The following is a 22345-nucleotide window of genomic DNA, read 5'->3' as shown; positions in this document are numbered from 1 at the left end:
GGATGAATAATCTTAGTTGTTCTCCTGACTGAAGTTTGCCCCGTGTATAGCATCCTGCTATGCAATTGCATTTGTCCCTGACCACCAGAATCCCTCACGTTAACTTTTATCGAGTGGGAAAAAATTTAGCTTTCATCCTCCAGCTTCACTGTGCTAATGTTATGCTAACATAGCTGTGTCGCTAGCAATCACGTAGCACAACATTATATACCAGCTAGTCCAACTTCAGTAACCCCTCAAACGCCACTGCTGTTTAGTTTTCTGTCTTCATTTATGTTGGAAGTGGTAGCAGAGCTGTACGTTTTAATTAGTTTCAAAAATCTCTCAGTCAGAACATGCTATGAAATGTTTAGGTTGAAACTAGCGACTTCTAACTGTTAAATTAAATTTAATAAATTCTGTTTTCATGGATGCATGGATGTTAAACTTAATTGTTACACCTGGTAAAGCAGCAATGCTGATGATTTTATTAAAGACGAAAGAATTTAGACCGTTTTTAACTCTCAGTCTTTGTTTGACTTTGGGACCTGAAGTGACGGAGTTTTGGACCCAGATTACTCCGCGAAGCTCCTCACCACGGCAGTAGTTGCTCTGACAATCCATCAAGCAGTGCGGCTTACCAAAGTTGTACTAAAACATTTTTTAACAGATTTCTGCACGCCAAAATCGATTCGAGGTCATAACCAGAATTCATACATAAGGCACACTCTTGATTTTTGAGAAAATTAAAGGATTTTAAGTGTGCCTTATAGTGTGGGAAATACGTTATACAAAAGAAAAGAATATATCGCGATATATATCGTTACCGCACATGCTTCCAATTATACCGCGATATGGATTTTAGGCCATATCGCCCAGCCCTACTGTGCTTCATATTCAGCTCTCGCTTCTCCATGACAGACCTGTAGAGCATCCTAATCACCGCTACTGTGGTCCCAGTCAGCTGTGGGAGGAGTTCGGTGAGGCCATGGAAAAAGACTTTTGGACTGCCTCAGAGGGATTATGGCAAAGCAGCGCTCTAATAATGTGATGTATAGTGCAAGTGGGACATCATTGACGTCAACTGAGGATACAGTCGGGTGGAGTATTCTGGGAGGACTTAATGAGACTAAAAAGCAATTACGTGACGTTTCTGAACACGTACCTATTTAGCATGTGGCTAAAACAAAACCCAAACCTAATCCTAACCCTGGATGGTTTGCTAGTGTCCTGGTGGACGATAAGAGTTTTGAGAGTTTCAGCCAAATGTGCAGATCAATTCAAACTCTAATTAGCTAATTAGTCCTCAATTCTGACACTTTCACTGCTGTCAGCTAGTTTTTGTAAACTCAGGCTAGATAAATCTTTCAATACGGACTTACGTTTGCAAGAGGTATTGCAAAGCATATTAGCCAAACCCAGACGGGCAATTATGGATTTCTAATAAGTGGTCACTCAATCAAACTAATGTCTAAGCTTCAGAGTTATGAATCATTAGTGTCTGCCAGGCATAAACATCAACCAGCAGTCTTATCAGCCAGCCTTCGGTCATTTACCGATTCCTCTATGGCAGCGGTCCCCAACCCCCGGGCCTCGGACCGGTACCGGTCCGTGAGTCGTTTGGTACCGGGCCGCGAGAGTTGAGGTTCAAGTGTGAAATGTATGGTTTTCAGAGGTTTTATCGGTTTTCAGCGTTATTTTGTTATCGTTTTTATCGTTAACTCGGTTTTCCTGGGTCTTTTCAAGTTTGTTATGAATAAATCTTCTCTTCTGCTAGTTTTATTCTGTTGTATTTATCCGCGACACGTTAAAGGCCGGTCCGTGAAAATATTGTCGGGCATAAACCGGTCCGTGGCGCAAAAAAGCTTGGAGACTGCTGCTCTATGGCATTTTAAACACAACAAATAATTTATTTTGAAGCATAAATTACCTTTGCAACAGCTGAAATCCAATAGCTGTTGTAAATTGGACTGCCAGAACGTAAAGTTAGGTTTAATGTTTTTTCCACTGGACAAACTTTCAATTCTGTTGCCTCTGTGTACCTTTGGTTCCTAATATGTAAAGGTTTTTTCACACTTCAAAAGGCATATATGTAATTCATATATTAATACAAACAGAAGAGATCAGGTGTGTCTGTTGACCACATTTTATGACTCTTAAGGCCCAACCATCACGATATCCCTCATTTGTGGGTTTTGTCAGTCTCTCTAGGCTACAGTGTAACTGAAAATGTGTCTGTATTTTGGGATGAAGCATTAGTTTCGGATGGATAGGGAAGAAATAGACAAGCGGGGACAGGAGAGGTGTTTTGGAAATATCAGGAGGAAACCCTCGGGCAGACCCAGGACTTGCTGGAGATTATGTTTCTTGGATGACTTGGGAGTATTCCCCCAGAAGAGCTGGAGGCAGCAGCTGGTGAGAGAGAGATGTTGGCATCTCCTTCTCCACCAGGTTCCAGATAAGCAGTAGAAAGCAAATGAATGTAGAGCAGGTGTTTCAAACAGAGTCTTTACAATAAATTCTTATGTTTAAAACAGATTGGAGTGTTAAAGAATAAAACTAATGTAACATATGACATTGTAGTGCAGCCTTCAATTTAATCAACGCTGTACTCCCAGAAAAATCCTTTTATAATAGGTTATATGCACGGCCAGATGTTTAAGCACTGAGGACACAGCTGAAATGATTTTGCACTGAAACGTGAGCTGTTAGCGATGCTGCTCACATCAAGATGATCAATACTTTCCACTAATTTGGTGATGATTTTTTAAATCACCTTTAGACTTTTAGGGTCAAAGCAAATTTTGTGTTCACTGCATCAACAACTCTGATTATGAGGCTGGATTTAACATCTTAAATGTCAGGTAAAAGTGACATTTCTCATTCTCGCTGATAAAAACAGTTCCACCTTGAGGTTCACAATAGGATTAGACTGGTTTAATACAGCTATTCAAAGCTGTTGCTGTAAGCTCTTGAAAGTAAGTTTAGTGCTCTGCGTGTCACTGTATCGTCTCTTCAGTGAAGATGATGTAATGTTAGGGCAAAAATCAAGCATGTCAGAGCACTGCACTGAATCAGAGCACAGCAGCATATCTACTGTAACACAACCTCATCCTGGATTATACAGTGGATGATTGATGATGAATTTTTGGTAATTTGGTATCATTTTAATTTCATTTCATTGATCTCTTTGCTGATGGTACCGGGTGTTCGATCTTTTTGAGAAATATGCTGCAGCCTGAAAATGGCCCACTTTCCTCGTCTAACGCTGCTGCTGCATGACCCTCATGAAAAGGTAAGGCAATGCAGCACCTGTGAATTTAACAAAGAAGCACAATTGCAAAGACGTGGGCAGTCCTGTGGGCAGAGGCAGAATGACCGAAATACACACAACAGCACTGCTGAGAGCTCGGATTTACTACGTGGACGAACAACACATGAATAGAAACGCTGGGAATGTCTGACTCACTCATCTGAAATTAAAATGTTTCCAAAGAAGAGTAACACATGTGCCACAGATACCGGTAGCCTGCAGATAAACACACACTTACGCACTCACACAAACAAAATAGAGACGCATAAATCTGCCATGACGCTTTCAATTTTTAAAAACGAAAGACACATGGATTCACAGCAGAGGAAGGTGCTATTTGCTTTAAGGGAGGACGGACGATGCAACAAAACAAGCTCTAAATCTGTGTTAAAATCCAAGTTAAACACAGAGGGATTTCTGAGATCTCCTTAGGACAAATCTGACTGGCACTGAAGCTGCGGCTCACTATTATTTTTATGTTTGCTTGTTTTTCTACATGGCAGATGCTGCGCTGGAGAAAATGCCGAGTATCTCTTTCACCATATCTTCTTGAAAGTGTTTAACCAGCTATGCTGGTTAAATCTATTAATACAACAAACTGTTCCGGCTTCAGATCCTGCTCACACAACATGCCGCTTTACACATACTCCAATCTAATTATGCAGCATTGCTTCCCAATTTGTGTAGCTATTAGATCTAAGGAACTCCATCAACACAATCTTCTTTTTTTTTTTCAAAAATAGGCTCATTTGGAAGTTGCTGAAAAAGTTAAACCACCGCTGGCTTGGCTGCAAACATTTTACATCGATTACACAAAATACTTTAAAAGCCTGAGAGGCATGCAGATGACAGATTTTGCCAAGCTGCTGTTTTCCAAAAAACTAGGCAAAGTATTTAAAGATCCAATCTGCAAGTTAGAGTTGTGAAGTAAAACATCCCTCAGCCAGTTTGGGATTGATTGCAGGTCCTAAATCTTCTTCGTAATTCAGCCGGCGAGGTGAATCTTTCATTTTCATTTTCATTTGGATCAATGATTGTGGCTTGTGGCTGTTTGTTTTTTTTAAAGTGGGGTGAGGAGCAGGAAACAACCTGAAACCGCATAAACAAACACCAAACATGAGGGGGAAACATGGTGAAGAATAAACAGAGAAAAAGTCCCCGGGTTCAAACACGCAGTTGGATTGCTGACAAAATGTGGACCTTAATGCTGCCGCTGCTCTCTCGCCAAATACATTTTAATCAACCACTGAAACACTGAATTTTAATCCTGGATGTCCACATTTCCAATCTGCCCGATATACTGTGGATATCTGCACAGCTTATCCAACCCTACAGAGTGTCTAATTCCCCGCGAGTATTATGTAAAATCTTCTGTCATCTACTCCTGTTTTTGTCTCTCCTGGATCTGCATAAACAGCTTTGTTTACATTACATCCTCAGCTCCACTCTGACAAAAACCTAAATGCTCTAAAAATGTAGCTGCAACTTTAAATCTCCTACAACTGCAGGGCATAGTATCCCTGAATCCTACCCTGGTGTCAGGTGGACTACAAAGAAAGCAAAAACCTCTGCATCCTTCCGAGATTACATAACTTCTCTCAGTCCTTGGGTACCAGAGGCAGCCCAGTGGTGGCAGAAAACAGTTAAACTGTGGTGGGGAGAGGCTGGATGCACATTAACACATTCCTCTGGGCATTTGGAAAGCTCTTAGCTATCAACACCCATAGGAAAAACAGCCTGGCCACAGAGTAAGGTATACTACCGGCATGCACGGGGAAGTGTGTAAGTACTGCACAGCAATCACAGCCACTGATTATCAACTACCCAGCCTGGGTATTTAATGGTGACCTCTGAACCCTGCAGGCGTGCAGAGCACCTGCTTCAAAATGCCAACACACCAAAGTCAATGAAAAATACAGGAAAAATGAGCGCAATGTTTACAAATGGCATGCAGCACCAGCACAGTTATTACACAGTTATACTTCATTTACATGCTCTAAATGACTGAACCACTCCACGGAGCTTCACTCACTCACGTCCACGCACCTTGGTCAGCTGTGCTATCTTCTTGCTCATCTTCAAATGCAGGTCTTGAGTGTATTCCAGCGTTAGGCTCCCGTCGTAGAGCATGCTGGAGGTTGTGCAGGGGGGATATTTGGTGCTGCTAGTCGAGGTGTTGTACGGAGGCTGCCAGCCTGCCCCCGTCGCCATTTTCACCGGGAACAAACCCACACGCGACGCCGCGAAGTCAGATAAAATGGAAGTGGCCTCCGCTGCGCCTCACATCGTCCCGTGGTTGCGGCTTGTGCGGTTATTCTGTCGGTTTCTGTGACGGAGGACGGAGAGCTGGAGCGGCGGAGCGCGAGACCGTTCCGCGGCAACGCATCCTCCAGCACCGCGGGCGCGAGCGCTCGAGATGAGGAGAGTGACGGAGACGCGCGCCAGATGCTCACCCCAGTAGCACGCGCTCAGGTCCGATTGGTTTACCCTTTAATGCAGCTGTGAGTGGCTTGTGTGACTTTTCTCTTCTATCTTTCCATCAGTCCAAGCTGTAATACAGTTCTTCCTCCTCATTCCGGGTTTTAACGTCTATTTTTAGTATTTTATAAATTTTATTACTGTTGTTCTGAAACAGCTGTTTTTCCTGTTAGGTATATATAGGCTGAAGCATAAAAAATTTACTCTCTTGCTTTTACAACTTTAAGCCCAAGGGGGGAGGGAGATGCCTTTGGATTTCATTTAGGCTTCACTGGATTACGTCACTCTCGAGAAGCGCAGGCTGTCACTAATCCTGCACTGACATCTGTCGGCGGCTCGTGTGAACTGCGACGCTGTTGCTGTTATTGTTGATATTATTATTAAAGGATCAGTTCGGCCAATGTTCAGACATCGTGAAAAATTACACCCAGTGTCTCCTGTCCTATGACAGCTGGGAAAGGCTCCAGCGCAGCTTAATTGGATAAAGGCGGGTGAAAAAAGAAGCAGGATGGTGGTTGTGTCAATGGTCGTGTTTATTGTCAAGAATTACTTTCACACTTCTTCCCTGTGCCTTTAATCAATCATCAATTAATCAGGTACACAGGAAAGAAGGGGTGGTCAGGCAAGAGGTGTAAATGCCATCAGTGTCAATCCAAAATGTTAAAACGTTTATTATTCATTATATTTTACTTTTTACATTTATAATTATCATGCCGACTCTTTCCAAAAGCAAGTTTCAGCACTGTCAGCTGAAATGGTAACTTCTTGGGGCACTTATTTGAAGCAGCATCTAAATTAACTTTAACACTGTGCACCAGGGCATATAAACTGCATGTATGAACTCATATCATTTAAAAAATCAAGGTTTTAACAACTTATTTCTCCTGGAGAGTATAATTCTGTTACCATCGTTGCTGTTGAGGAGTTTTCTGGTGTGCTGCGGTTTTACTGGTTGAGGTCAGATTGAACTATATGTGGCAACTGATCTCGTTTCATGGTTTGTTTGGGTATTTCAGTTTTCATGTTGATTACTGGGAACTTTTTCCACAGACATGAAATCTTATTCCAGAACAATTCATGTAGTGTAAGTGCAGCACTGATGATCTGGAGCTGGCTTTCAGGAAAGCATATGTGAAGAGCTTTGATCAAACATGCTTTTCATAGTTTCTTGGGTCATTCTTATTCTCTGTTTGAATATTAGATGCAGTCCACACAGAGAAAGTGGATGTGTATTAAAAATAAAATGATTACACCAAATGATGGGAGCTTTAGATGTGAAAGGACTGATTATGTCAAAGCAGACACCTCCTAATAAATGCTAGCTTTCAAGTAAAGAAAACAAATAAAAAGCGAATTAGATCAAATAGACGGATTAAATCTGAAACCACAAGCCTACAAGGAAATGCATTCAGTGATGCATTTCCTTGTAGCCTTGCAGTCATTTTCTTACATTTCACTTGCATCTTCATTTGCTTTAGTTTGATTTTTGACCAATCCTAGACAAGCGCTGATATCGGCATGGCAACTTTTATTGTTCAAGCTATAAGTACTAGTAGGGCTGTCGCAGCATCAGACAATCATGATAATATATTATTGCAAAAATCTATAGAAAAAAAGATCTTAAAATCATATACAGCACTGTGCCTACTAGGACTAACCCCAGTACGCCTGTTTCAGGCCTGCTCATAGAATAAAATGTCTGAGTGTGCATCAGAAGACAGAGTTGTCTCTGATTGTGCAGCTACCCTTGGAAAAACCATGTCTGTATTGATAAATACTGTTGTGTCAAAACTCATCATTAAGGGACGAGGGGAGGTCATCAGATGTCATCTTTATGGAGGAACGAGTACGTGTGAGCAAATTGTTGCACATTTTTTATCAAGCGTGTTGTTGCTGGTGCATTTTTCTTTGCAGCCATGTGTTGAAGTAGCAGCATCATATCCAGTGACACTAGGATGCTCTGCATGCTGATTAGGAAGTCTGGCTCTGCTCTGGTGACTGCCCCAGAGCCTTTAGGCTTACTTACTCATGGAAGGATGCTACAGCGTAATAGACAACACATCAAATCCCCTGCATGACCTACTAGTCAAATAGCTGCAGTCTTTTCAGTAGGAGGCTCCTTCACTTCTGCTGTAAACTTGCTCTGATATAGAAATTCTTTCCAACCCACTACAGCTAAAATGTATAATGACTTCCCACTGTGCAGGGAGAGGAAGCACAAACCACACTCTACTTCTGATTTGCACACTCTATCTATCCATATCCATCCATCTATCGGATGCTGGGATGTTTACCAGTGAACCTTCATTTTGTTTTCGTTCACTTGTATTGATCAAAAGGTTAATATCTCATAGAGCAGGGGTGGGCAACTCCAGGCCTCGAGGGCCGGTGTCCCTGCAGGTTTTAGATGTGTCCTCGAACCAACACAGCTGATTTAAATGGCTAAATTAGCTCCTCAACATGTCCTGAAGTTCTCCAGAGGCCTGGTAACGAACTAATCATGTGATTCAGGTGTGTTGACCCAAGGTGAGATCTAAAACCTGCAGGACACCGGCCCTCGAGGCCTGGAATTGCCCACCCCTGTCATAGAAGCATCACCATTCAGTCTTTCCACCTAACACATCCTCATTATCCTGGATACTGTTCAGATCTCAGCGGTGGGTTGGAAAAAACCCACCGCTCGGTTTATTATCTTGACTCGAGGGCGTCTGGAGGGTGAGTTTTCATAATATTGGCCAAAACTCAAAACTGTCCACTTCACCAAGGCTGACTTTATGAAGTTGTATCTGACTTAAGCCATAGCTGTGAATTTCAAATCAGTGATATTACTTAAGGGATGTTGGGGATAGTATCATTATTAGATGGCGTATCAGACCTCATCATCTCGTGGATATCTAACTAAACTTTGGCTGCGATTGAGTACAAGACAAAATAAGTCGGTCATAAGCGAATCAAGACCAGGGCAGGAGGCTCACTCGCTCACGCTCACACTGCCTCGATGATGCAAAGCTGGAAAACAGGTGCGATCTTTGCACTGGACGTGGTCTTTGCTGTGTTTTGTGAATGCACAGTTTGACAAAACCACCAAAACAAAATCCAGCAGTAACATAGCCGTGTATAATTTATTACACGAGAGGTGCTGTTTAGACTGGAGCAGATCTCACTAAACCAAGCACTGCTGCCAAACAGATAACATACCGCAGTGCAGACTCGCACTGTACATTCAGATTTCTCTTACAAGCTGGGACCTCAGAGAGCTCACAGCGAGTTTCTTGTGGGCCGTTACACTTGAGAACATTCTTAACCCACCTGTTCTGCACAGAATCAGACTCGCTCACAAGCTGTTAACCAGCTGGTAAACCACTGAACAGCTGTTCTGTTGTACGGATTTTGTTGCTGCTTCTGATTTGATACTCTACACGCTTTCATATTTTCAGACTTCACGGGAGCTTCCTCCGAATCTGGAAACAAGCAAATCATTGCTACGAATTTAGTCCTGATCATCATCCTTAAGTCATCCAGACAACTGATCTCTGTGTGGTACAATATCCTTTTTTTCTTCTTCTTTTCTTTTAATTAAAATCCCTTTGATTGTGATAAGAAACACACCATTGCAAGTGAAGAGCTGACTTTTGACCTAGAGAATAGTTCAGATTTTCCTGTAGATGGCACCCTTGCCTTACTTACACCACTGATGGTCAGGTTTTCAGTGTTTGTGAATGGGGCTGTAATGTTACAGTGTGCTTGTGGTTTATACTCCCAATATCATAACCAGAGTGAAGGAGTCCATTTTGGTTTGAACCAGCTCCCAGTCAATTTTCCCCACCACTGCATCCCCTCCCTCCCTTCAGCCCTCTTCTCTGCACCCCCTCCTCTTTGATTGACAGGTCTCTGCTGCAGCAGTTCAGAGAGGAGCTCCCCTCTTCTCTCGAGATGCCGTTATCTTGTCTAACAGTAACTTCTAAGCCTATTTTAGTCTTTGCAGCAATTCCAGACAGCCGCAGGTGTGGATGATTTAATTTAGCCTTGTTTTATCTGCAGACCACACTCGCCAGGGCTTCCTGTATTGAATCTACCTCGTTAAAAGCCGCTGCGCTGTGTAACATGTGCTTGGGATTCAACGTCAACCCAACTGAATTGAAATCTCTTGCTAAGAAATACTGAGGTCTAGAATACTTATATACATAGGTATGTTTGTATGTTTTCATGTGTGCTGTGCAAAGCATTTGCAGTGAATTTCTCTAAAGGGTATTAGAGTAGAGGCATACTTACTTTGCAGTTCCAGGAGCGTTAAGACCTTTGGGGGTCCCGATGCAGACAAAGTGCAATAAGTGTGAAAACGTTGGAGCTTTGCTTGTCTCTGACATTTCAGGATATTTGAGTCTTTCTCTGTAAGATCTCCTTAAAAGAGAAGCCAGGGAGACTCTAGCTGCAAGCCAGCTGCAGTCTGATGAGACTGCACCCAAAGGGCAGGATGTGCAGAACGAAGGCCTTGAAAGTAGAATTTTAATATGCAAAACAAATATTTTAAAAAAAATGCTGCAGGTTTTCAGCTTGGGGTCAGGACCATGCTGTCTTCAGTCTGTGGGATGGTGCATGTTGCTTAAAACCAGAATAGCAAAGATGCGTATGTAAAGTGTCTTACATTTAATTTAATTTCAGTTATATCATAAGAAAACATTAGTTAAAGAGGAACACGAGTACCATCATGGTCCTACAGGGCAGGCTTATAGAATGTTTAAAATTAAACCATTTGTATGTACCGAATAGATGTGGTGTAAGAAACACCATCGTCTGTGCTACATCATAACTGTTTCACACCTTAGGCCACTAAGAAAAGCCCAAGTGCAGAAGATGGGATTTCTGAGCTTAGAAGTCCCACTCTTGGACAGTGTTTAACATCTTTAATCTGTTCTTCGGGCCAAACCACTTTCTACTGACTGACCAAAAGTGTGTCCTAACTGTGTCCTAAATAAAAGATGCAGAACTTCAGTGACATCATCCCTTTTCTCTAGTTTTGCAGTGTTGCAGTGGGACATCAGCTTTAACCACATTTAAGAGATGGTTGGGTAGAGCCTCTTTTAAAGCTTTAAACTCTAACAACTTTCAGACATGTCATTTTTTTTAAAGGCCATTAAAGCTAACTTGTGTTGGCAGTGTTTAGTATTGGTTTTGGTTTTCAACCACATTTCCAATCCCAAGCACTTCAACATAAGGAAAACCTGTCACATCAGCAAATGCAGAGGGTGGGCCTCCATCCACATCCTGGCACTATCTGCACCATCCCAGCTAATGTCGAACGAAAAGAGGGCTGCACTCTGGATGTGCTGCCACTCACAGCGCTGACATATAGACGGGGATCCATTAAGACTCACAGAACCAGGGTGTAAGTGGCAGTCTAATCTTTTGACTGATGGAGAAAACTAGCCCAGTGACAGGAAGCCTGCACAGAGAGAAAATGCAAATGCCACATAATGTCATCATCTCATTTGGCAAACCACATCTGTATCACACTGCATATTATTTGATATGTTTATATTAGAAAAATGCATAAAAAACAGTATTATTATCACGCTCACTTTCAGCTCCATATTCTGGACTGTACCAGATTAAGCTTGTATCATTCACAGTTCAGTTCATCCTCTGTCTGAAAACAAACTATTTTGACTTCCTTTTCACTCACTTAAGCCAGCTGTTTTCTGATTGGCTGCCCCTTGCAAACAAAAGATGTGAACAGTAGATGGGTGGGACTTTGTGCTCACAGCTAAAGCTGCTGCATGAAATGACCATATTAGGTATATCTCCTCCCTTCCATGTCAACAACCAACCAAATAAACAAACAACTAGCAAACCAAACATAATAGACCTCATGCCATGTTTAACCTTAGCATCTATTATTGTAAAAGTATGCAAATGACAGAAAATACGGAGAAGTATAATGTGTTCCCACTGATCTAACTGCACACATAAGCACATGGCTTTTGTATATTTGAGTGGATTGTGGATTCTAATATATATAATCATACTGATGGGAGTTTTTAACAGTTTTCGTGTCCATCCTGACTAAATTATTCATTTGTTCTTTGAGTGACAAATGTTGCAGCTTCAAGTGTGAAACGTGGCAGACAATGCTGGTAATAGTTAATCACGCAGTGTAAACAGTAAGGACAATATGACACTTTAATTTACCAGCTTTAAATAGACACTCCATCAGAACATCAAAGCAGGGAAGGTGAAGACAGATTGATAGAATTTCAAAGACAGGAGGTAAAGGGAGGGGTGCGATGGTAGAGGGGCAAAAATTGGGTGAAAAAAAGAAAACTGTGAGTGGAAATGGTCATTTAGCCTGAGAGGAGGGTGTCTGGAAAGGAATAAAGTGTTTGTGTTAGAGAGGCAGAGAGAAAGAGCGAGCGGGAAGGGGAGGAGGAAAGAGGGATGGCTATGCAGTACATCCGTGCGTAAATGTGACCATCCGCGCCGTGGTCCTTCCATCCCCCCTTCATCCCTCCGTCCTCACCCCTGTAGCCTCCAGCGGCTCCTCTCTCCTCCTATAAGCCCGGATCACCTGCTCGGTGGTCGGTGGTCAGCTTTGGACCGTGGAGTCCCGGGTTTCTCGGCTCGGCGCCCTCCTCCAGGGGTTAGGAGGAGCGCCGGGGGCATCCTCGAGGTTTCTGCCGGGCTTCGTGTCAACCGCCAGCGAGAGCCATGGCTCAGAGCGCCGGGAAAGACGAGGCTCGACCCGCTCCCGGATGCCCGTGATGCGGGGTCTGATCGCGCCACAGAACACCTTTTTGGATACTATCGCCACTCGTTTTGATGGCACCCGTGAGTACATGTCTTCCCCGAAGCCTCTAAATTTTATTGTGCGCAATGGACATTTACAGCACTTTATATATCACTGACTTATTTACTTACTCGGATCTATGAAAACATTTTTTAAAATAAAAGATTAAAATATCCAAACTGTACAGAGTGCTCCTCCGGGGACATGCAAAGTGCTTGATGGAGATCTAGGACACTTGAAGCTTGCCGATTCTTTAATGAATGAGTAATGATGAATGAAACAAAGCCCAGACTATTGTTTAACATATGAAAAATTCATCAAGCGCCTACCTGAGACGCCAGCATATAGAGATAATTTTGCATAGGCTACTTGATAATTCAGACTTGGCCAAAGGAGTTTAATGCACTGAGTACATGGCTCTTATTGTAAGTTTACAATGCATTGGGGCGATCGTGGCTCAAGAGTTGGGAGTTCGCCTTGTAATCGGAAGGTTGCCGGTTCGAGCCCCGGCTCGGACAGTCTCGGTCGTTGTGTCCTTGGGCAAGACACTTCACCCATTGCCTACTGGTGGTGGTCAGAGGGCCCGGTGGCGCCAGTGTCCGGCAGCCTCGCCTCTGTCAGTGCGCCCCAGGGTGGCTGTGGCTACAATGTAGCTTGCCATCACCAGTGTGTGAATGTGTGTGTGGATGACTGGATATGTAAAGCGCTTTGGGGTCCTTAGGGACTAGTAAAAGCGCTATATAAATACAGGCCATTTACCATTTAAAACCCAAATTAGTCGTATTGGATCATAGCTTTCCCGGTGCCAATTTATTATTACATCACTGTATCCATGATAAGTTGAGCTTTACAGCACTGATTCCTCATATAACACACCAGAGTTTCTATGTCTAATAGATATAGATAATGTGTTGTAAGTACTTGAAAGGTTGTATCTGATACATGTCAGTCTGCTCAAAATGCTTCAGTTTACCATGCCACACCCTTTATCAGTCATCTCATTCAAGCACGGTTGAATTAACTTGCTAATGGACTCCAGGCAGCACAGTGGTGCTGCGCAGTCAGCCGGCCTTTCTGTGTGCAGTTTGGATTGTTCCGGCTTCCTCCCACAGTCCACAGACCATGCTTGGGGATTCTAAATTGGCTGTTGATGTAAGAGTGTGTGGTTGTCTGTCTCTCTGTGTTAGCTCCCTGATGGACTGGCGACCTGTCCAGGGTGTGCCCTGCCTTGGGCCCTATGATAGCTGGGATAATCTTCATGATCCCAACTTGGATAAGCGGTTAAGAAAATGGACGGATGGAGCCCAGAGGGGCAAAAAACATGCTGTCAAACCCCGTTTAACGTCCTGGTCCTTCCACTCTCAGTGCAATGTTTTTATCTTTTCTCAGCTAGCTTGCTGTGTTGTTATTGTTGTTGTTGTTTTTAAAAATTTATGAGTGTATAACCTAATTATGAAGGTCTTGGAAATCAGGACTTGATTTAAAATCCTTCTTACATTTGCCAAGGAGGTTATGTGACTGGCCCGGCTTGTTTGTTTGTAAACAGGATCACTTAAAAAGTTGCACATGGATTGGCATGAAAACTTTTTAGCAGAGATGAGGCTTAGCCCAACTCACAAGTGATTAAAGTTTGGAGTCAATCCTGATCTAGAGCTGGGACTTTTTGGAACAGTTTCGACATGTTATGTCACAAATAAACTTGAAATGTGAAATCATATCCTTCTGGATCTGGGACCTGTGGAGGGAATTTTCAATCTTGATGGACATATTGAGTCCAACCAACAGTCCATTTTCCTCTCTTTATCTTATTCAGATTCACAAGGGTTGGAGCCTATCCAGTAGTTATAGGGTGAAAGGACCTGGACAGGCAGCCAGTGTATTGCCCAGCTAATGCTTTTTTTGTTTGTTCATACTGGAGATTTTGGCCATCTCGAGTTTTTGCCTCTCGAAATGAGCCTTGACATCTTGCTCTGCGAGAAAAACATTTCAAATTGTTAGATCAGCTATAAAAGTCACCATAGATCTATTCATAAAGTAATGGTGCCACCTGAACTCATTCAAAATGCTCTGACATGCGATTTTCCTTTAAACTAAACATCTTCAGAGTAACACTGTTTTAAAAGAAAATAAGCACATTCAGTCAGAGTGTTTTACTGGGACTGTCAAACCAATTAAAACCCAGCCTTTTATTATTATTCACCTGTTCTCACATTCACTGCAAAATTGCTGCACTGTGCATTAGGCTCACAAATATTGCTGTCAATCAGCACATACAGTTGCTTAAGAGAGTTACATAACACAGACCTGAAGGTGTAAATTAAAAGCCTGGACTGAGAGCCGATGCACTGTAACCGCAAGATCTGTTTTCTGAGCTCTAAGTTGAATAAATACACAAAATAAATGTCATTTGTGTCGATTTTTGTTTCCTGCTGCAAAGTGCTACGGAAAACTCAAAAGTCTAATAATATTCAGTATGCAGTGTTTTCTGCGAGGCCCGTGCAGTTGAAGTCTCATGAGATAGCACTGATTCAATTAGATATTTTTTTTCATTTTGTGTCAACAGCAATCAGTTCAACTCTAAAGTGAGAGCAGAGCAGATTGTTTCTGATCACTTCTTCCAGTCGCCCGGTGGTCCCAGTGCGCAGGCTGGCAGGAGGAAATCCATTAGACACACTGTTTGAGTAAGCAGGGATTTCACCCACTTCATTAAGACTTGAGGAGTTGTCCACCTGCTTTTCTTATCAAAAGAAATATAAAGCTTACCCTTCATTAGGAACTGGCCCTGGATTTCAAAATTATTTAACCCAGCTAACAAGAAAGGGTATGCATCTGTGCTTTCTGCAGAATTAAAGTTTGGATCATCCAGGAATCAGAAGGTCCGAGGCAGCAGCTTTAGTACCCATCAAAAAGATGCCACAGGGGGACAGAGTCCACAGAGCACCAGGAAAGCTTCCATTAGCCCTCCAGCATGTATCACCACAGACCTAAAGAGCTAGTCTGCTGTTCGCCGTTCATTTCTGGTGTTTGGTGGACAGTCTGAGACTCTAGGACATAAACCACAGGCTGCCTCCACATGTAACCATCACATGAAAGCATGCAGTGTCTCCTGGTGTTTCATCAGGAGGAGGGATCCAAAAGGCCAAACAAAATGTACTCAATAGGTACATATTCATTTTATACCAAGGACATTTTCCTTAATGATTATTTGAATAAATAATCCTTTGATTTCATATATTTACTCAAATTATAGCAGGGGTGGACAGTGTGCCATGCCTTTCTCTCCTCAGCTTAAAGTTTTTGCTTCTTTTTCAATATCAGTCTTGAAAAAATTCACTCTCACTTCCAAACTGATTCCATCTGATCTTGCATGCAAAACATTAGCAGTGATGATCAAAATTGCATACTTGCAATGATATTGGACATGTTTACTGGAAAAAAAGAATCCTAGGAACAACTTATGCAAGTACATTTTGAGGCGCTGTTATTGGCTGGAAACTGCTGGAAAACATATAAACATATCTGCTGTACTATTGCAGGAAAGGTTATTGGAAATTCAAATTTTTTTCCTTTAGTATTCCCTTCCTTATATACATAAGCTACTGTCTGGAGGTTTGGAGGAACAACACACACACAAATCAGTTTTGATACCACAGAAAGGAGCATTACAAATAGTGAACACTGACTATCATGAACCAACTGATGATTTATTTATACAGATTTATTCAACTCCCATGCTCTCGAGAGATTCTGCGTACTTTAATCCTGCACAAATAATGCATAAAGTAACAAAAAAGGAGGAAACTCCAGAGTTTGTTTAATATTAGAATCTGCGTGAAATAAGACGAGTGTGGCGTACATTCAAACACAAGCGGAAAAAACATTTACAACAAAAGTAAAATAAATATGTGTGTTGGTGCAGAAGTTAAACAGGAAATAACTGATGTAAAAAAATACTGTGTGTGATAATTCCACTTTTGACTTATCACATTTATCTATCCGTTCTTTGAGTTGCATATATTTAACACTGACTCGAACCAACCTAAAATGATGCTCCTTGCTACAAAAAGCTGATAATAAGAGCAGATCACAGTGACAGAATTTCAATAAGTGGCTTCAATGAGGCCTGATTAAACACGTGTAAGCATTAATCATAAACGGAATCAGCTACTGGGGATAAACGCGTGAATAGATTGGATGAATGTTGACTTTTGATAAGCAGAAGCTCTTCATGCTTGAACAGCCGCATGTGAATGATGTCTGGGATGATGGTAATGTTGACTTTCTCATTCATGAATTCCCCTCTGCTCCTAACCTTTAACAGGCCATTGGTAAAACCACAGAGGTGGAATTTTAAAGAGGGGCTTCTCCAACCATACAACAGTATAACTGTACAATGCTGTCAATGGGGGTGCTGTCAAGAAACTGTCAAAGGGTAGGAATTTAGAGACTTCGGTAACTTTGAGCGAACTTGTCCGTCTTTGTGAAGCTGCTTCAGATGTCAGTGATCTTCACACACTTCACTGGTTTTATTTGTCATTACCTATGCTCGGTGACAGAACAGGGGACCTGTTCTTTGTGACTCACAGTGACTCCTCAAATGCCCGTTACCAGCCGAGCAGAAGAGTATTTTTAGGTTGGATCGTCTTGTCTTTTTTTCTTACAACATTAATGGAGCAAGACGAAGCAGGGAGACTCCAGGGAATTTCTTGATTTCCTTTCGTTCATTTTAGGAGAAAGCTTAAAATGCAAAATCAACTCTCTTTTAACCCAGAGATACCTCAGTCCACATCATGCATATTTAAACGTACAAAGTCAGCCGTTTAATAACAGTTTGATAGCAAATCTCGGAAAATGTTGAAGGTAGCTGTCAGCTTTGTGGCGACAGATTTTTAACAATTAGGCTTTTGTTCAACAGTATTTTTTAATTTCATGGTTTCTGACTTTAGAAAATGTAGTATAGACTCCTCATTCAGTCTTAACTTTTGGCTGGGAGTGAGTTCAGTATGTGTGATGCTCTGACGAAGGTCTGCTAGTTTGAAATAATGGACACTTTAACATACCCGGACAAGGTTGTTGGACCTTCTTTTGCCTTCAGATCTTTCTCAACTCTTTGAAGAACTAATTCAACTAGAAAGTGCATTTTCTGAAGAAACTGCAGTGTGAATGCTTGAATCTGAATGTATGGACTGAAATGAATTAATTGCTGAATTTTGAGTTAAAAATTTTGAATGAGAAAAAAAAAAAAAAACAACCTGAATTTAACCTGAAAACAAAGGTGCTGAACTGCTAAAAGCTGAAGGTTACACAGAAGAAGGAGTTGGAAAAAAACTGAAAATGTTTTAAATGTAAATTAGAAAACCCTAAGAAATGAGAAAAGAACATTTAGAGTCAGAAAACATCTGAATGAATATTAAAAGGTCATATTCTTTGAATCACTGAATGACTCAAATGTGATCCCTCCACTTTGATCCACACAGTTTAAAAAGTTTAAATGCCTGAGCTTTGAAAGATACGGTGTTGGAAAGAGAACAATAATGGCGACAATTTGAGGGTAAAATGATGGCTGTAACACTGTGGACACAGCAGCAGTTGAAAGAGAAGTGCTTAAGATGAATCTTGGTACAGTGGCAGGCAGAGCTCGTTAAGCAGGCAGGTGTGAGCCTGGTTGCTATAGTGACCGCACCCAATGGCTCCATACACACGTACACAGACATGCGCCTCACTTTTGCTGCTTAAAATGAACAGAAAAGTCAGGCCGAAACAAATCGTTCCCAAATGAAAAGTAAAAGTCGTATTGACAAAATTCTTTCACCGTGAGTGACAGCAATGTCTAGTCTACTGAATTCTCAGTTTTCATGCCTGTGGAGTTTATTATATGGACGTGGTGACAGTGTAAAGACACCATGCTCTTCTGATTTTCAAACGAACCTTCTGAGCCATTTTAACATTAGAGTCTATGGAAGAGTTGGAGGGAGGAGGCTGTGCATTGGTGACATTTACGAAAGAACCATAACACCTAGGACAATAGTAAACACATTGGATGAAAGAGGACAGCGATGGCTACGTTTTGAGGGTAAAATCATACCTGTAGAGCAAACGCTGCGGACACAGCAGCAGTTTTAAAAAAGATTTTAAGATTAATTTTTTTGCTCCTCTCACTCTAGCAGTTGAGCTGTCTCACTCTAGCCCCAACATTCCGTCCCATACACACCCATTATAAACTTTGAAACGGGTGAAAAAACATCATGAAACTTAAACTGGAACTGAAGAAAAAGTATAATAGATATTGAAAAGATAAATACAAGTTGAATAGTTGAATGTCTTGTCTTCGTTTTAAAGTTTGAATGGTGGCTCTATGTCAATGTATGTGGAAGTAGATACAGTTTAAAGAGGAGGAAGTTGAATGAGAATTTGAAGGGTCTCCCCATTGAAATACATTATAAATTTTTGTTGAAAAAAGTTGAATAAAATTAAAAATATAAATGTTAAAAATGAGAAAAATAGAAGCAATGTTGTCCAAAAGAATAGGAATCTAACGGTGTTTGAATGGTTTTTCTAAGTTGAACGGTTTTGAAGGAGATAGATTACAAAAAACGTACGGAATACAGAATAATAATAAAATAGAATAAAGATTAGAAGAACAATACTGTGAATGCTTTTCAAGCATTCACACTAACAAGGTGCTAGAAGAACATACGCTGTGGCATTACCAACAATGCACAAGTGGTACTAAGGGGTCCCAGAAAATATCCTATGTACCGTTACACCACCAGCCTGAACCACTGGTACAAGGTGGGATTGCTTGTTGCTTTTATGTTGCTTAGGCTGAATTCTGACCCTATTGTTCAAATGTAGCAGCAGAACTCAAGCCTCATCAGATAAGATCTGTTGTTCAAATCTTTTATTGGCTTGTTTTGGTGAACCTGTGTGAATTGTAGCCTTAGTTTCTTAGCTGACAGAAGTGGCACCCAGTGTGGTCTTCTGCTGCTGTCCAGCTTCAACATTTTGTGCATTTAGAAATGCTCTTCTGCATACCTCATTATACTCTAGGTACACAGAAGAACGTTTGACTTACTGTTGCCTTCGTATTAGCTCTAAATAGTCTCTTAAATACCTGCTGACCTCTCAAAGCAACAAAACATTTTCATCCAGAGACCTATGGCTCACGGGATATTTTCCCATCCCTACTCTGATGATCACTTTAAATGTCAGCAGGTTGTTTTGACCATGTATACACACCTAAACTGGGATTGGGTTGCTGCCATGTAACTGGCTGATTAGTTCAACAGGTAGTGACAGATGAGTGCATGTCTTGTAACAGCTTTAGATTTCTGTTTAAATAACTTGTAGGGAAAGGTTCAAACAAGTCACAGCAATTGTGGATGTAAATGAGGCCAACAACAGTCAGGAGCACTTTGCTTTTGGTTCTTAGCTTGGTGTAACTGCAGTATTTAAAGCTGGTCTGATTTCAGAATTTATAGAAGATTTATCAAAAATTTACAAAATCAAAATGTAAAAGTGATTGGCAGACCGAGACAATTAACACAGTTATCCATGACACGTGCATTTTTAATTTATGGATGCCTCATTTTTTAAATATCACAGTTATCATCAATACATCATTATTGCGACACCTGAGGCTCGCAGCGTGACCACGTTCTGAATAAATAACATCAGCTGAAAGGTCCACAGAGAGGCCAACAAAAGCTGCGGGAATATATGTAAATGTATGCGTCGGCTGTCAGCATCCAGACGATGTGTCAGATACAGATCAGATGTTAATAACAGGTGATATTTTAGGGGTACACTGCAGGTCACGCTGTTGATAAAAGACCAAAACCCAGATAGTAAAATAGTTCAGACTCAAAATGACACTTTAATGACTAACATTATAAAACCCACACACAAGTACTGCCCAATGACAGCAGGAAAACATTTTAACTGAGCAAATATGGAAGTCCCTTCACCAGAGCAGAGAACATTGAGCACATTTTGTCCAACTATCAACATATGTAAGAATTAAGTGTTTGCTTTGCATTAATGTTGGCCATGCAGTAGCTTTGAGTTAGCTCACACATCTGCTTGCTTTGCGTTACTGGAGCTTCGTCTTACGTAAAGCTGTGGGCTAAATAGTTTTGAAGGTGAAAAGAAGATGAAGATGAAAACGTGTTTTCAGTTACAGTCGAGGAAACGCGTCAGAGAGCGGCTTTAACGACTGCTATCGTCCAGCTGTCAGTGCTCGTGTCTTTATTTGCTTGTTCCCTTTTCATTTCATTGGCTCTCGCACAGACAAATTCAGCTATAAATGGAAGCCAGATTAAACGCATCTTAATAATTTTGGTCAACAGTGTGTCTACAGTTTCTGCACTTGATGCTTCAAAATTATCAGTATTTCAAAAGTGGCTTCAGCAACCATGTTGTGCTGTGTGCTGGGTTGTGATTGGCTAAATGTCAGTTGCACAAAAAAAAGGTGTTACTATATGAGGCAAAGTCACACACGATACTTAAATTATATGAGAAAACATTTAAAAGGGTAAAAAGGAGAGATTGTTTTATATTCTTATATAATATTAGAACTATAATAATTATGGTTCAGTAGACGCCTCCAAACGGGTGCTGCAAACAAACATGTAATGTTTGCGGCCTGTGTGCGTGTGTTAGGCTTACATTGTGCGTGAATGTGCTGTGGCAGGCTGTCGCTGTCAGTGTTATCAGTAGCAGGGTTTATCGGGGTTCCCTAAGCCGCTCAGGGGCTGAGTCTGAGCGGTTTTGTTGTGCAGTTCACACGTTATTACACCTGGATTGTGGTGGGGATGTGACAGGCCTGCCTAGCGCCTGGGGAATGAGCAGAAAATAAAACAAAAACAGAATACTATCACGGCATAAGGCCAAAAGGAAAATGGAGGGGCACAGGAAACCGTTTCCTCTGTAAGCAGATCACGTCTCTGAGGGAAAGTGTCCATGTAACTATGAGGCCGACCGCCACATGTGTGTGTAATGAGCTCTGTAACCTTGCACACAGTGCAGAAGCAGAAAGCATCGCACGTTTAGATGCAAAGATGTGATTCAGCATTTGCAGGAAACTCTTTCTACTCCATTCTTTTATGTTTTCATGAGATTAAAAGTGCAAAGAGGCTCAGTGATATTTTGGTTTTGTGCAACTACTCTTTTGCTTTGTATTAACAGCGCAAAAATATATCTATTCCCAGTATTTCAAAAAAATGATGAGTACAGCGTGGGGTAAAATTGTCCGCAAGCATTCTGTACATTTGGTGAGGGTGTATTTCCATGGCTTGGATTAAGCTCTTTTGTTCCCATTAAGGAGAAGTCTGAATGCTGGTTCCTTGGCTCGGTAACAACCAAGCTAATCACAGCTTTGGATGTGGGATTAAGAATGTGGATGTCATCTTCTAGAAAATGACTGCATCCATAACAACGAGAGACAGAAAAATGCTTACAAAAAAATCAAGAACCAAGGCTGAAGATAATGTGCTGTCAGGGTTCTCAAAGAAATAACGCTTGAATTAATACATTGTTTTCTTTGTTAAAATGCTCCACGGGTTCCCTGTGGAGTTTTTGACCGAGTAGTAGTGCTTTGGAGGAATGCTTTTATGAACATAAGATAAGATAAGATAAGATAGAACTTTATTAATCCCTCGGGTGGGTTCCTCTGGGAAATTCGACTTCCAAAAAGCACAGCAACGACCGAAGTTACAGTTACAGAATTGTTATATATATATATATATATATATATATATATATATATATATATATATATATATATATATATA

At 41.3% G+C, this 22345-nt stretch overlaps 2 protein-coding genes across 3 annotated transcripts in view; one reads left to right on the top strand and one right to left on the bottom strand.

The window, feature by feature from the left end:
* Positions 1–5735, bottom strand: part of LOC147302520 (protein FAM184A-like) — a 78468-nt gene extending 72733 nt beyond the window's left edge. For both annotated transcript variants that reach the window (XM_086282682.1, XM_086282681.1), the window contains exon 1: positions 5339–5735. In XM_086282682.1, coding sequence (XP_086138808.1) covers positions 5339–5503 — 165 coding nt within the window. In that variant the 5' untranslated portion in view covers positions 5504–5735. The remainder of the gene's footprint in view (positions 1–5338) is intronic.
* A 6508-nt stretch (positions 5736–12243) lies between these two features.
* LOC147302519 (voltage-gated delayed rectifier potassium channel KCNH8-like) overlaps positions 12244–22345 on the top strand; it is a 50983-nt gene continuing 40881 nt past the window's right edge. Inside the window, exon 1 of the mRNA XM_086282997.1 lies at positions 12244–12595. Coding sequence (XP_086139123.1) covers positions 12520–12595 — 76 coding nt within the window. The 5' untranslated portion in view covers positions 12244–12519. The remainder of the gene's footprint in view (positions 12596–22345) is intronic.

Source organism: Aulonocara sp. 'chitande type north' Nkhata Bay, linkage group LG23 (assembly GCF_057382095.1).
Source record: "Aulonocara sp. 'chitande type north' Nkhata Bay isolate Kocher_YH1m ecotype deep benthic linkage group LG23, A_spYH_male_GT1.1, whole genome shotgun sequence".
Classification (NCBI taxonomy): Eukaryota; Metazoa; Chordata; class Actinopteri; order Cichliformes; family Cichlidae; genus Aulonocara; species Aulonocara sp. 'chitande type north' Nkhata Bay.
Note: the sequence above shows the minus strand (reverse complement) of the source record. Positions and strands in the feature narration are given on the sequence as shown.